The 16,955-nt window shown below is 43.3% G+C and overlaps 1 protein-coding gene across 4 annotated transcripts in view; it reads left to right on the top strand.

Moving 5' to 3' along the window:
* Nucleotides 1-16,955, top strand: part of LOC125763366 (uncharacterized) — a 391,039-nt gene that overhangs the window by 347,799 nt on the left and 26,285 nt on the right. For all 4 annotated transcript variants that reach the window (XM_049426450.1, XM_049426449.1, XM_049426448.1 and 1 more), the window contains one exon: nucleotides 5,510-6,015. In XM_049426450.1, the coding sequence (XP_049282407.1) occupies nucleotides 5,680-6,015 (336 nt within the window). In that variant the 5' untranslated portion in view covers nucleotides 5,510-5,679. The remainder of the gene's footprint in view (nucleotides 1-5,509; nucleotides 6,016-16,955) is intronic.

The raw sequence follows: 16,955 nt of genomic DNA on the forward strand, positions 1-16,955 counted from the left end.
CCGAGATACGTACCACCGGTACACATTGCAGGCTTCCCTGAAATTACGAAACGTGAGACCGATGCAAGGTCGTCCAACGAGTGAATTAAAGTTTACCGTTTTTTCCCGACCTTTACCTACATCTCACAGCCGATTCCCGCCAGGGGTTTTGACTTTTGAGTGGTGTTTCGTTATGTTTTAGGCAGCCAATTTTGCTACCGTGTGACGCCGGACTTCGGTTGCACGTTATCACGCGGAACAGCCCGGCCACGATTGTTCCCCAGTGTTGCTACCCTGTCAGATTGTTTTGTTTCGGTTTCATGTTGATGTGCAAGCGCATTCCACCATACTCACCACTCGCTTCTCACCTGCTTGCAATGGGTATTTTGTTTTTATGTTTCTCTTTTTTTCTGTGCTAGTTGGCCAACCCATGATGGGACCCACGAAGATAAAGCTTTGAAATAGCACCTTTCCATTACTATTTCATCTGGGTGAAGTTAAATTAGAAGAAGAGAGGAATATAAACCATGTGGGGAAGAGCACCATGAGCAGATGTGGTGCATTGGCATGGAAAACATATTTTTCCTTCTCATCCCCCTCCAATTCATCTATTTTCCACTACGAATGCCAACGTTTGCTCACGTTTTTAACATTACCGTTTTTTTTTGTTGTTTTGCTTTTTTGTTTCGTAAATCAATGTCAGGGTTTCCATTTGTGTGCCTTGGTAACATACAGCTAAAAGAATTGGATGAACATTGCTAGCCATGGCGGATGGTAAATAGTTTTGAATAGAAACCGAACGGGCCGACGACTGATAACAGCTGCCATTCGCGTGGGAAGTTTGAGCTTTTTTTTCGAGAGCGGGTTGATGGGCCATTTCGACTATTAAACACCATTGGGCACTCAAATATTTAACCCATTTAGCAAAACGGAGCAGGTTGGGATGTCGTCTTTTTTCTTCTTTATTTCGTCTCTTCTTCTTTGCAGCTTTGTTTGTTTGAAGGGGGGTTTTTTGTTTTGTTTACGGCACGAAGGTGCAAAAGCTTTGCCGCCGACTGATTGTTGGTAAATCAAACAGTTAACAGTTTAACTTGCAGCTTCCATAGTTATTCGTGAAGTTTTCGGAAGGTATTGAGAAAGACTACCGATGTAGGTAAATGATCGGTTTGTTTTGGGCGTTTTGTTTATTTTTACGGCTTTTGTATGCTTCCATGCGTTTGTATAATGTAATGGAATGCGTATTTTAGCTGTCAGGAGAGATGATGATATTGAGGTTATCAAATCTATCGTTTAATAACATTGAAAAGTGCTATAATAAGTAAAAATAAACGATAAAAAATACTTCCCATAATGCATAACTTTACTGATTTATTTTGGAAATTAGAATAGGATTAAAAATACAAAAACCGAATCGCCTATCTTTATTTATCTAGCAACTAATTAGTTGGTTATGCACAAACCACTCACTGCAGTTTCCATTATATAAGGGTTATGCACAATTGTGGTGACACTTTAATTCAGATCTTTGCAACACGACACGGCGAACACACACAAACAGACAGTGTGATTACGTGGTGACGCTAATTATTGCTCATGTCAATATTACTGATATGTTGAAGGTGGTTCAGTAAAATTGTACACCGGGACCAATCAAATGTTGTGTGGCTTTTTGATTGCTGAACATTATCCAACTACTGGGCTGGGAATGCAAAATGAGAGCTTTTTAATTTTCGTTCGAAACACAAGACCACGACCAACCGGTAATGCTTATTTGAATTGATTTCGTACACAAAAAACCTGAGGCTGATGGTGCATGTTATGGCGACCAATGGGAAAATAAGTCAGCATAATATATGTGGTGTACTTTCCGTCACACCGGAGCCTGTCGGCAAAGATAGCAAAGTGCGGTCCGGTGGATAATAACATTTAAAATGTCCGGCCGGAAATATCTTGTTGTTCTACCCCCTTTGGCATTGATTGGTGCACTGGGATGCATAACAACTTTTCTCGTTCAATCCTGCCCGAAATGTCCTGTGGCTGAAGTGTACGGGATGTAATGGTTTGGGGTGGTCATGAAGCGACTGACTGGATTTCCTTGGTTAGCATTAAAAAAAGGAAAGCAGAACCAGGAAAGGATTGTAACGCAAACACGGTACGGATGGCTTGGTCGTACCGTTATCGGACGTGTACGTTACGTACGTATTCGTAGCCCAAAAGCCCAGAAGAGTCGAAATCTCCATCGGCCCAACTTCCATCGAGCAGCAGATCGTGTAGTCGGTCAGCCAAGCGAGCTGAGGCGAACAACAACTTTCGGCACTCGGGAAAATCGGCAACCACATGCACGCAAAAACACACACACACACACGGCACACATAAAATGTAATAAAAACACTCCGGTCGATAATTGGTGAACCAAACTGGCCGTCGGGTGGTTAAAATTTTAAACCAGCACGACAACCATCCACCCGGTCAGCCCGGTGCTTTTGCTTTGTGTGGATGAAGCTGTCGTCGGACAAGTCCGGTTCGATGATTTTTGTCCTGCAACGAGCCTCACTTCACCGACCGCATGTACGGGCGTAACGAGAGCGCATCGGACGGCGCACAGGGACCCTGTGCGAAATGTGATGGTGAAAGGGAGGGCCAAAGTTTTCAGAGCGTATAACGCCCGGTGTAGCATGCAGCATATATGTATATATATTTTTTTTGTAGCAGCTTCGGTCGGCCAACCTGCCACCGTACGGTTTCCAGTCGGTGGGATAAGTTTTGCGAACGGTTACGACTTTCCATGCAACAATCTCTCCGATCGTGGTGCCCGCGCACCGTACTGCGTCGGGACCGGAACCGGATCTATCTGCAGTGAACGATCTAAAACGGCACTCGCTTTCGTGCTCTTCGCGCCAATAGCTGATAAAATGATGATGTTGCGAAAATAGATTTACAATTTATATCACAATTAGTCGGCGGCAGCCTGTTCGTGGGGTTTGAAAGCGACTGTTTACTTAACCTGTTGCACGTGAAGGAGAAGGTATGGCGCGCTCGGTTCGGAGTCCTCGCAGGGTTTGCTTGGGCATCGAACAGCGAGAAGGTACACTGTTCACTGAAATTCAATCCCATAACGAAGGCGGCCTTTTTTCAAGTGCTAAAAAATGCCATTTGCAACGATTGTGCGCATAAATCGACAGCCTAAAGGTTGCTTGGAAGTAATGCATGGGTTGGAGTAGAGTATTTTTTTGTTTGGATACTCGAGCAAGTTAGGTGACTCATGCCTACCATGGCTGTCTGTGAATATGTACCACTAGAGGGAGTTGGATCCTAATGTATTCTGGTGTACGCTAGCAATAGAAGTTTGTGGTCAGTATATCACTAACAGGCTTAGTTGACTCACTGTTTCTGGTTCTGATTGAAGAGCCAACCATATCTCGTCCATAACACGGGTAGGGCAATGGATGGAGTCACTCTTGCCAAGGACATCCAACGTTTTGTCTAATACACACGCTCAGCTTCCGTGGGAAGGTGTGAACGTGTGCATGCCCCAAAAGGTTCCATATATGATAGGTTGTAACGGATGCAATTTTTAAAGGTTGATTGATTATTGAGGTTGAAAGCTGAAGCGTTCATTTTTTTTTGTTGGAGCAAGGTCCGGAGGTGCTAGTCTCCAGGAGAACCTCGACAAATTAACATAGCTGAGTTGCTTTTTTTCGTCTAACACACCAGAGCCTATGATTGGTTGTTGTAGTTGATCCGGATTCGAAGGTTGTCATGATCTCTGCTCTTTGTCACAGCTTAAGATAGCAGTTGAGGGCCATGCAGTTTAGAGGTCACGCAGTTGGTGGAGAGAAACAAAGTCCTATAAGCAAATGAAACAGTAACTTGCATACTCCTCCAGAAGGCGTTGAGAAATTCATTGCTGGACGATTACAAAGAAATTCGTCAAATTTCGGGTGACTCCATAACCGATAATTCCTCAACGGTAAATAAAATTCAATTAAAGACACAGAAAGTTAATTGCGCCGTTTATACGGCAATATGGACCAGTTCAAAGAAATCCAATGAAAACGAGGTTACTGAGGTACCGTGGCTGATTGATTGGAAAGCAAGTGACAACAGTGGACTGGACACAAACGCACACGAACGGTAAAGCTGCCCCAGAAAAGCGAAACGACCAACCAAATTCCGATCCAATTCCTACCGCCGGGCGTGACGAATTATCTCCTTATTAAATAAATTTTCCACCACCAACCGTTTCGCGCTATTCTGGTTGGGCTCTTTGTCCGGTTCGTCGCCGAATGAAGGCCACCAGCAACCATGGGTAGTGTGTTTTGTGCGTCCCTCCGCGAAGGCTTAAAGGTGTGTCTCCGGCCGGTTGGCCGATTGACCACTGCAAATGACTCATGCTTTACCATGGGCAGTAGGATAAGCAAGTTGCATGTTGCATATTACGGTTTCGGTATCGACTGACAACGTGAACGGGCTGCTTTAAACACATTGCACCATCTTTGTCACGTTTCTCCTTTGGTAAGGCGCTCGGGACGCTCTTATGGACATGCAATACCCGTTGCTAAGGTATTTGCTTTTGGCATCGTTTCGTGTTTTCTAGCGAATAAATGATTCCATCATTTCATCATACGGGCGAGGTAGAGGTACACGTGGCTACGTTTTTTGGGCTACGTGGCCCTACCCAAACATTTTACCTTCTCATATTAAAAAGCACAAAAAAGAAAACAAGCAAACTGTTGATGTTTTTGCGTTCACCAACACGCGTCTTACCGGTTAAATCAAATTAACTAACCCAGCTTTTTAACATTGTTGCTAAGGCTTAGCGTTGGTAGATCAGACGGGCGGGATCGAATCGCTAATTGAGATCATTTTAATGGTCCACTCGGCGATGGTTTATTCAATCCATCAAAATAGCTCCGGTGTACCTGTTATATTACCTTTTTTTGTAAGCTCTATTCAGAGTGTTGTTTTCATTGCCGGAAATAATGCACCCACTAAGGTTGTACGGCCTACATTCGGTGGAAAAAAAATCCCGCTCCGCAGCGCAGAATTTAGCCCTGAAGTGCCGCAAAAAAAAATCAACAAACTATTTGATCGCGGTGTAGGTGGCGAAAGACCAGCAAATCAATAGCGAAAAAAGGAAAAAGATGCAACCAAACAATAGCAAAGCAACGCTAACATGAAACCTCGTAAAGCGCCGGAAAAATGGCGATGAAAATGGATACATTTAATCTTATTAGTTGGGGTTGACGCCTGTTTTCTTGGAGCTTGAACGGAGGAAAATCGGTGCTGGGACGAATTATGAAAGGTCTGTTGCTGGAGGAGATGGGAAGAGAAAAATGGTTCTTTACTGCAGTAGAGACGGCAACCTAGTTGCGGTTAGAAGCCAAACTAAATCAGAACACAACAAGGTTATAATGCGTTCTGGGTGGTTATTAAATTATGCGATTTATTACGAGATATTGATGCTTTCTCGGAAGGTCAACAATATTGCGTAAACCATTAAGACGTTTGTTTTCTTTTTCCATTGCAGATCTGCTGTAATCGAGGAGTATTTATCCCCTGCCAAAGAAGTGTGTGAGTTTGTAAGAACATTTCGGTTTTAAGCCCGATATCGGTGTGTTTACAGCTTGATGTTAGTCCGGGTGTCCGGGTCGAATTGGTCCAGTGTCTAGGCCATGGTGTGGTGTAATGCAGTGAACAATGCGCGAACCGATAGCAACCGCACCAGCGCTGACAGCCGGAACCGCGGCCACAATGTTTGGCATAACGAATGCCCAGATAGTGCAGTCGTTTAACGGGTTGCCGCCACTGCAGGGCGATTGTCCACCGGCCGGCGGACAGCCGTGCATCGTGCGTACGGTAAGCCGGGCCTCATCGATTGGCGGTGCTGGGACACTGCGTTCGCTGAAGTCGATCGGAGGTAGCGGTGCCAGCAGCCCCGTTACGAGCGTCAAGCGGAACAGCTCTAGCTCGAGCTTTAGTAGCAGCAGCGAACGGCGCAGCGTCTTCTATACGGATCCCGAGCAGAGCAGTACGGTAAGTTGAATATAGGGCAATGGGATTGATGGGCATACTAACTGTTCCTATTATTGAATGAAGTGAGCCGTTACTGGCTGGTCAGTTCAAGCATGAATAAGAAATCGTTTATTTTTCAAAGATTTTAGCAAGCAATCATCAATCGATCATTAAGAAATAATATGAAATGTCCATTTGACAACACTCATATTTGAAGTCACTCATAAAATCAATGCGAGAAATGTTTGCTTTATTATGAAATACACAAGCCACCACTCAATATTGGCTAATGATTATCGATGACTTTTGCGCTGTAAACCGTCATTAAGTGTTAACACGAATCCATGCAAAAAAGGACAACGGATCGATAAGCGTTGCGGTGTATTCCTAACTGGGGTGCTTTCGCGAACACTCGTTCACCAAGAAGTAGGTCTCGGGGTGCGAACACTGGAACGAATTCACGAAACACACGTGCTCCAGTGGCGAAGTACCAGCTTGCGGTAGAAATCGTACCATATTATCGAGCGTTTGATGCAACTGTAGCGTGCAGATCGCGATGCAGATTAGCCATTGTTTGGTGGTTTAAGGAAGAAGCGCTTATTTGTCGTTATGTAACCAAACCAAACCAGACTGCTGGATGATGGTCTGCTGGTACCTTCTTTTCCTGTCGATCGTGCTGAAGGCTTACTGATCAGCATCTTCGGGCGGATGAAAATGATGAATGCTTCGCTGGCTTGGGTGTAGCTATTATGGAGCATCAGCAATAGCTTCAAACACCGGTAAATGCATCGTGCTTTATTGAGTGAATGGAATACTAATTAGATTTTAGCAGGCGAAAAAATAGTTCCAGCTACAAACTGGGAGAAATCACTTTCCATCTTCACCCATGCAAAGCAACATGTTGGAACACCATTATGTCTGTATTTTGGCGGAAACATTTTTTAGTACACGATTTTAGTCTGTTTTTGGGTGGCCTTTGGTGAGAGGACTTCTTTGTGAGTGCTAACGTAACATCGTGTTTTCATCGACTGCTACACAAAAACCAAAATATACAACGCACTCCTAACGATGCTTTGGCACGACTTGTAGCTAAGTGCGATTTTAAATGACCACTTTTAAGGTTTATGAAAAAAAGGTTGAAAAAAGGAGAGCGAAATGGTGTAAGGAGCGTCAAAGGAGGTGTTTTTGTTTCCTTTTATTAGGTCAAAGTGTATTACATAGGGAACGGATGTCGTTAGCAGTAAGCTCACCGTTAGTATTTAGTAAAGCAAAACTGATTAAATATCTCAACAAGAAATTAGATTGATATATTAAATGGAGGTTACAAACAAAAAATCTAAGGGCGTCTCATCAGAGTACCTGAGCTCGCATGTATATTATTAATCAATGCGTGTATTTTATCAAACTGGAATAGTCTTTCTCCTCTTCAATCAATTTACTGCATTAGGTAATCAGTAAAAAAATATAATGGTTATCCGTTACACGCCCCCAGAGGCTACATTAAATGGGGTTGCATTTTAGTGTAATGGATCAGCCATTATCATCCTCCATTGCCGTAGCATTGTTTGCTCGCTAGAAACTGTTTCGCTCAGCTGCTGAAAGGAGACAAAATAAAAAACTAAAACTATTGCACGGTAATGCACAAACAATGCACGATAAATGCAAACGAGCATTTGCCTACCACTCTCTCCGGGATGCTGGCGGGTGAATGATAAAAGCCTTCGAAGGTTCAATCAGCCAACTTACGGGCTGCACCGTTTGCTGCTGAAGGGTTTATGTCGCAGGAAACGAAATCGAAAGTCGCTTGTTAGCGGGTTTTTGTTGCGGATAAAAATGGATGCAAACGATGATGGTGCAGTCGATCGCGGAAAGCTTCCACCGAACGGGTTGCGCTAGAGTAAATTTTCCATTGGCTCGATTGCCTTGTTCTCGACCAGCATGGCCCGAGGGTAATAGGTGGACGGGGTGATTATTACCTAATAATTTAGTAAATTTGATGAAAGTGAACCGTGCAGATGAAGAAAACCGTTCGCATGTTGATTGACAGCACCTTCACGACTTCCACCAGATGGGGTTGATGGAAATGTTGGCGTGGAAATGGAAAATGTTTCTCTGTAAAGTTCATTGCCTAACAAAGTTTGCAGTGAGGTGGCAACTATGTAAATCATTTTTGCTTTTTTTTTTGTACGAAGTTTAAGTCAAATATTATTTTGCAAAAAAACATTATATTTTTTATAAATTGTCTATTTTATAAAAAAATAAGACTTATTGATTACATAACTTATGGATAAAAGTTATCCAAAAAAGTATAAAAACGTGAACAAGTGAAGCGAAGGGTTCGCGAGATGAGCGAAACTGGTTTCTGTGTACGGTTATGAAACCGATTAAAAAATATGTGTATTTCAAACAATAAATTTCTATACAAACTCCTCTTTAACCTACCCAAAGGCCAGCCCACTTGCCTTCGGGGCCGTTTGCTTTATAAATTCATGGATGTTGGTATGTGGCAACTTCATAGCTTTATGATGCCATTGTTAAACCAACGGAATGGACCGGTTCGGTTTGTTCTGACGTCCATACTGGTGGTAGTTTCGGTACGGTGAGTCTTCCGCCCGCTACATCATAAAACAGCGGCGCCCGGAAGGTGCAGTTGGCTAGTTTACGCAATGGCATTATGCGTTTTGGCGGCAAATTGTTCAAACCTTGCTTCAGAAGTCCTGCTGCTGGCAGCAGAAGATCATTAATGTCTTGCAGGTTCCTTCACGCTTTACCCTGCTGTGATCAAGCCCACGGTTTTGGAAGGAAGTAAACGTATCAGTTCGCATATTTGTCGCGGTAACAGCTTGATCTTGTTCGTTCAGAAATTGAGCCAAAGCGTGGGGAAGGGAAGATCATTGACATCTTTGTATATGTTTGGCCTCCGTGCGGGTGGGTGGTAACCGCAGGAAGGTGGCCTATTCCGTCTCGGGAGGTATCATTAATGATGCAAATTCAAGCTCATTGTGGCAGTCGGTTAGGAGAGCCTGTACCAGTTGCCATTTGGTGAAGGTTTATTTTCGTTAATGGCTAACAGTGGATGACGGAACTTAAGTGGTGCTTTGCCAGTTCTGCCTGCATACTGTGCACCCAGCCGAGTGTCGTTCGAATGGCTTGTGGTGCAGATAAATTACGGCCAAATCGTGTGATCTAATCCGGGCACACATGACACTGGATTCAAATCGGGGCGTTACTTTGCGGAACGTACTTGAAGTACACTTTTTGTGCGTCTCTAGGACATCTAGGTAGATGATGTATGGTTGAAAAGTTCAGCGGGCAAAGGCGCCGAATGTATGGGTTAGTGTCAAAACATGGATGATTTACAAAAGGTACTCAAATTCCGGACGAACTTTGGCTTTTTAGTGACATTTGAATCGGTTTGAGACCTTTCGAATGAGACACACTTTTCATTTCGGTGCATACACTTTGATCTAGAAACTGTTGATGTTTTGCGGTAAATACTTCAAATGACAAAAGCAAACTTTTAATTATATAGTTTTGATTGTTTGTGTTACGGCTTAACAAACAACATTTGCATTTTCAATGTGGTTAATGTGGTTAGAGTTAATCTAACCTAACCTCAGTCTATGTAGCTGATAATAGATTCCAAGGAAAGGAGGCTAAGGAATGACGATGTTGTAATAGTTGACATGGGGAGTTAAAGGTTCACGCTTAGCACGTAGAAAATATAACTTGTTCGAGTATCAAGACAATACACAGATCCAGAATATGGATATTATTGAAGATTTTGTTGAAAAGACTTCTAAATCTACTCGATGTACACAGTAAAATTGAGGTTTAAGATGTATATAAAACCATCAAGTTTTTCGCATCTTATATAAAGAGGCATTCCCAAGGTAACTGACGTTATGAGCTTGTTGTCTTTAAAATTGAGCTAAAATGATATCCTTTTATGGCACTAATCTGGAAGCGATATAAGGATTTGTGAAAAGGTAATTCCGTGGATAAATCTTCTAATACCATGGATCAACCTCTCAATGGCGCCGGGACATCTGAGTTTCACTCGGTATTTGGATTTGTGACAGCCTTATAAGAAATTCACACAAGAGCGAAAGAAATCCACCATCCGATTACAAATCTGACGCCTTACGTTGAGGTTTGTAAAATATTTTCTTCACCTCTCTAGCTAAGTCTCTCATATTAAAAACCTCAGAAGTTCGATAAACATTAAGTCATGCAAAACCGATGTCCAGTGCCAATATCCCACGCCGAAACTTCCATAAACGGGTCACTCTCGGTGTCGTTCCCTCGGACCCATGGTGTGTATGTTATTTGTCCGGATGACCGTACGGTTGGACACCGTAAAAGGAAAACCCCCAATAAGCACGCTAAATGGACGCCATAAATCCATCGCGATCCGGCGATTGATCAAGCTGTTCGATGCTGGTACGGCTTATGTTTGCTTTTCTTTCCGGACAAAACATCGATGAGCATCTCCGGTGTGACAAAATCCGGGGCTCAATATTGGTTCACAGTTTCCGAGATTCCCAGTGCCAGTGAGGCGCTGGCAATCCATCGCTGGCGGGGATGTAAAAATTTCTCCCCAAAGTCTACCCTTCACAGCGTTCGGTTAATAATTGGACGGATGAGGGTGAGTGGAATGTCGCACGGAACCGGACCGGAAGCGTGACGTTCCGTAGCAAAGCCAAAAGGGCCTAACAGGCATCAATCAGTCAGAAGATGTTAAATCAATGGTCTAAGCTGTTGTGGTTTTGTAAGCAAACCAGTTCCGGAAGGAACGGTTCCCGAAAACTCCATCATCTGCAGGCAGGCCGTTTTTTCGGGGTGGATGAGAAAGTCGATACGATAAATAGCGTTAGCGATGTTGGATCGTCGTTTTGTATCATCTTCCGCATGTGTATTGTGACGCCGCCAACCGATGCAGATACACTGTTCGATGCGGTCTCTCTTAACGGGCTCGTCTGCTTTGCCGGTGGAACGAATCGCATTTGATTTCCGGTACTAATCGGTAAACGTTCCGTTCCATTTGGTTCAACCCCTTAAATGCGGTTTTTGAGGAAAGACGGTGGCCCGCAAAGGTCGTTGCACGTGAAACAGTTACAACCGTACACGTGTACTCGCAAAAAACCACGGCATAAACCATTACGATGGCTTATAGGTTCGATTTTTTTTTGTTAGCTGAAGACTTTTCCTGATGTTATTTATCGCTGTACAGAAAGGAATGCCAATTGCGTAGGAGATTGCAAAAGCTTTGTAAGATATTGAAATAAATGCGATGACTGTGCTATTGCGTTCATTTCCTGTATGTCGTCGAAGAAGATGAGATACGTTGTGGCTTGAGGTCGTTTGTTGTGGATCGAGATGATTATGTTTTGCAATTTCCCTCCAAAATAAAAGAGGAAAATTATATACCCATTTATTTATTTGAGAACTCCATTTTAGATATAATTTTTAAAACATATTGTTTGAGTTAATGTAAAACTATTATCTTGTTTAAATTCTTCTTCTTGGCTTTAACGACCTTACAGGTTACGCCGGCCATTTCTGACTTACTAGACTTATTTTTACCACAAAGCCGAATAGCCAGTCCTTGCTACGGGGAGACGGCCCGGATGGGATTTGAACCCGGTCCTGTCGTGTGGACTGGCGCCATTTATCACATGCATCACCGGTCGGCCCCAACTTGTCTTGTTTAAATTATAGTTTTATTTTACATCGCATGGCTTCTTAAATTACCTGAAGCTCATCTATTTACTGCTATTAACTATACTTTAAAGTTATCGAAGTTGCTTAAAGCTTTACATGGTACATACAAGAAGCAAAACCCTTACTTTTATTCTCCATGTAAGAAGTGAAATGTGCCCAGTGTGATCGTAAAATTTTATTCAGTTATCCTTTTTTTTAAATCGTTTCATGCACATTAACGCACCAACGCTTTGTGGGCACATTTCAATCGCATTATGCATTCTTTATGCAATGCCTACCGAAGAAGCATCCAATATTCATTTGTTTTGTCGTTGTGTGTCGCATCGTTCGAACCCGCTGAACAATGGCTTTCACGACCGGTGACGCAAATTACCATAACTTACTTTGCCGCAAATGTTTCAATGCTGCATCGCACTGGCAGCAGCTGTGTCAAGCAAAGTGTCATGAACGATCTGCATCAATCGCCATAATCGTACATTGTGGCACATTAAAGCGAACGATCGGTCGGGGGGCAAGAAGAGCGCATTTTGGGAAGTGACGGCACTTCTGATGAATATTTAACAGTCCAAAAGAGCAAGCGGTAATGCTCCTTGAAGAGGTTTGAAGAATACCTTCCCTGCATGACCTAACGCGCGTGAGAGTGGCTGCACTACATTTCGGGGGGAATCTTTTGGTTGTTGGTGCGTTCCGTTTGTGGTTCGTTTTGTTGTCGCCGCAACGATCCGCGGCTGAGTGGGAGAAGCCGAAATTGCGCCGGTATGTCGTGTGATCTTGATGCTTTAAAGTCACATGAGGGCAAGTGAAGGGTTTATACCATTTTCACGGATATGAGGTCACGGTGCAGCTTTTTTTTTTGGTTTTGGGTATCTCCATTCCTCATGCTCCCGTTGGCGCGTGACGGGTAGCACGTGAGCTTACCGTGTGAACGTTTCTGGGACTTCGGCAATTCGGGCTGACGTTTCGACGCCCGTTCGGTACGGTTGGGTGCTAGCTGAATTAGCTATTGCACAGCTGTTGGCACAACAACTGCCGACGCGTTTCGCAAGCTGGTGTCTTGTGTTTTGCTGCCACCAGGCAACAAACAAAGCGAACATCATCGTCAGACAAGCATAAATGTGGCATCCCTTCGAAACGGGCCGAACGACCGGAACGAAGATCACGATTAGTGGCTTTTTCTGCACGCTTGCCTCTTGCTGGTGGTGGGAGGGCCTTTTCAATTAAAGTATCAAATTACCCCACATTTCAAACAATATGATGAAATGGCGATCTGCAAAAAAAAAAAAAAACAATCTGGAACTGAATGTATCGGACGTGTGGCAACGGACAGATTCTTACCCGGTGCCATGATACGATCAATTAAAAATTCGCTTTAAAAAGCGCGCTTTTGAATAGATTTTTCGCGTGTGTTTTCTGTATTTTTTTTTGTTTCGAACGAAAACAAAGCCTGTCTACGAAAAAGAGATCAGTGTGAGACATTAAGGTAAACTGTCTTCCAATAAAGCTCAACCCCCTTTTTCGAACGGCGTGGCGTTGATGGATGGTATTTGTGCAACCGGAGCATGATCGATGGCTGAAGATCAGGCTGTCTAACAAGCAAAAGCCCGCCTTGCCCGAGCAAGAATGATGATCCATACCAGGCAGGTTAATCTTCACGGTTAGCCGCACAGTTGTTGCAGGGAGGAAGGTACAGTTGAAGCAGCCCCATACTCATCATCCATCCGGTTCGAAGGACCAATGTTCGTAGCTCTAAAGGGTGCTTGTTAGGGACGCGTGTGGTTTCAATGATTGCTCTACTCGGACCGGTTTATTCTCTCTAAATTTTGTTCTTATTCTAGTTCTTCTTTGTTATTCGTTAATTCAAAGTTCATTATAGCATCTCCCATAACTTAGTATAAATGTAAACATCCAACATTCCGACCACCTAAAATCCGTTATTTTACTTAAGTGGTAATTTTACTTAATCTTGAGTTCAATTCATTATTTCGTAACGGCGTTATAACAACTAGTATTCCGAGTTGTAACTTAAAGTAAGTAATCAATTTCATATTTTACTGCAACCTAATTCCCTTTCCGATATTTTAAATTCACTCAGATTCCTCTTACGAGACGCTCTAGTTCCTGCTATCTGCCCTTTACCCCCTAATTTTCCGTTGGTAATATGCTTAATTTAACCACAGGACGCTTTACGTTCGACGCTTGTGCAGTGCGCAACGTGACCACTCTGACGACTCCATCCTTGCCTGGATGTACTTCAGTTATGCGTGCTAGCGGCCACTTCATCGGAGGCATGTTGTCTTCATGGAGTATTACAAGCATTCCAGGCTTGATCGGAACAGCGGGGTTGTGCCATTTTGTCCTTGCTCTTAGCTGTTGCAAGTACTCGCGCTGCCACCGCGACCAGAAGTGCTGAAGCCTTTGTTGCATCACACGCCAATGATTCAATCGATTTTCTGGTATGTCCTTCAAGTCAATTTCTGAAATATATTTCAAATGAGAACCGGTTAGAAAATGACCTGGAGTAAGGGCTTCTAAATCAGTCGAATCCGCAGATAACTCAGTGAGTGGGCGTGAATTGAGGCACGCCTCAATTTCCGTCAGCAGTGTTGTCAGGTCTTCGTAGCTTGCCGCAGCTGTACCCAGGACTCTGATTAGATGATATTTCATGGAACGTACAGCTGCTTCCCACAAGCCTCCAAAGTGCGGGGCTCGTGGAGGGATGAACTTCCATTTTATTCCTCTTTCCGCCGTCCAGTTGGTGATTGCCTCCTTATGGTTTGACGACTGGAGTAACTCATGCAGCCGCTGAAGTTCATTCGCGGCACCCTTGAAGTTTGTTCCGTTGTCAGAGTTGATCTCTGATACTGCTCCTCGCCGTGAAACAAATCTTCTAAGAGCCGCTAAAAACGCTGCAGTACTTAAGTCAGAAACTAACTCTAGATGCACGGCACGTGTAACAAAGCATACGAACACTGCTATGAACGCCTTGGTTGGTGCTGCTCGTCGGTGATGTGCCTTTATCATTACCGGTCCGCAATAATCAACTCCTGATATCGCGAAAGGTCGCGCCTTATTCACACGTGTAGTCGGAAGAGGAGCCATGGGTTGTATAATTAACTTCGGTTTGGACTTGAAGCACCTTATACATTGATGGTAAGCTCGCCTCACTACTGATCTTGCTCCCATGATCCAAAATCGCTGTCTGATGGTCGTTATCATTAATTGCGGTCCGAGTAGAGCAATCATTGAAACCACACGCGTCCCTAACAAGCACCCTTTAGAGCTACGAACATTATAAATAAAGAAAAAAAACTCTTAAATAATAAAGCTTTACATATTACCATCGTAAACAAAATAGAGAAAAAGTCAATCAGAGGCCAAGATGACGAATGTATGTGTTGGATATTTACATTTATACTAAGTTATGGGAGATGCTATAATGAACTTTGAATTAACGAATAACAAAGAAGAACTAGAATAAGAACAAAATTTAGAGAGAATAAACCAGTCCGAGTAGAGCAATCATTGAAACCACACGCGTCCCTAACAAGCACCCTTTAGAGCTACGAACATTGGTCCTTCGAACCGGATCGCTGGATTAGGGACAGGGCTTACAGTTGAAAATATATCATTGCCAACAGTTAGAAGTGATTACACTGTGGGATAATAAGTGAATTCTTATTAACCATACTTTCTGCGCACTTGTAAGAGTACTAGTGATGCGTCGGTATACGCATTCGTGTGCAGCAAAGGAACTTTGAACGTGTAAAAGGTTCATTTCTTAAAGTGGTTGTGCTGCGTGTGAAACATTAATACGAGAGCGAGCGATCTCTAACCCGATGATCACTGATAAGTGATTGGACGTATTAGTGTGAAGCGAAGTGAATTGATTCGCAGACACTTTTGGCGATTTGTGAGGTCAACGGCATCGTGGTTGATTGGCTCAGACTGTGCGCGTCAGGTGCAATGTGTGTGTAACGTTTACGCGTAGTGCGTGTTGAGACTGTATAGAAACGATACTGCCATATCAGTGCAGCCATTTCGGTATCGTAGAAGCGCGTCACATGGTTACAGTGTGGGTAATAAGTTTATGCGTACTTTCAATACCCGAATTAAATCCATCGTTTATCGGAGACAAACTAGTGGCTTTAAGCTCATTATAAGTTCTGGTGATTAAAGGAACGATAGTGTCGGACCGGAATAATTTAATTCACCAATATGCCTACCACGGACCAGCCGACTGGTTCCACAGCGTCCACTGGGGATAAGGTAGTGGTTCAACCTGCCCCCATAACGGATCGACAGTTTCGCAGGTTGAAGAGAATTTACAGTGACTGTTTGCGTAGTATCGATCAATTTAAAGAATTTGTGGATGATTACAATGCAGAAAGGCACAATGTTCGTAGCTCTAAAGGGTGCTTGTTAGGGACGCGTGTGGTTTCAATGATTGCTCTACTCGGACTGGTTTATTCTCTCTAAATTTTGTTCTTATTCTAGTTCTTCTTTGTTATTCGTTAATTCAAAGTTCATTATAGCATCTCCCATAACTTAGTATAAATGTAAATATCCAACATTCCGACCACCTAAAATCCGTTATTTTACTTAAGTGGTAATTTTACTTAATCTTGAGTTCAATTCATTATTTCGTAACGGCGTTATAACAACTAGTATTCCGAGTTGTAACTTAAAGTAAGTAATCAATTTCATATTTTACTGCAACCTAATTCCCTTTCCGATATTTTAAATTCACTCAGATTCCTCTTACGAGACGCTCTAGTTCCTGCTATCTGCCCTTTACCCCCTAATTTTCCGTTGGTAATATGCTTAATTTAACCACAGGACGCTTTACGTTCGACGCTTGTGCAGTGCGCAACGTGACCACTCTGACGACTCCATCCTTGCCTGGATGTACTTCAGTTATGCGTGCTAGCGGCCACTTCATCGGAGGCATGTTGTCTTCATGGAGTATTACAAGCATTCCAGGCTTGATCGGAACAGCGGGGTTGTGCCATTTTGTCCTTGCTCTTAGCTGTTGCAAGTACTCGCGCTGCCACCGCGACCAGAAGTGCTGAAGCCTTTGTTGCATCACACGCCAATGATTCAATCGATTTTCTGGTATGTCCTTCAAGTCAATTTCTGAAATATATTTCAAATGAGAACCGGTTAGAAAATGACCTGGAGTAAGGGCTTCTAAATCAGTCGAATCCGCAGATAACTCAGTGAGTGGGCGTGAATTGAGG

Source organism: Anopheles funestus, chromosome 2RL, assembly GCF_943734845.2.
Source record: "Anopheles funestus chromosome 2RL, idAnoFuneDA-416_04, whole genome shotgun sequence".
Taxonomy (NCBI): Eukaryota; Metazoa; Arthropoda; class Insecta; order Diptera; family Culicidae; genus Anopheles; species Anopheles funestus.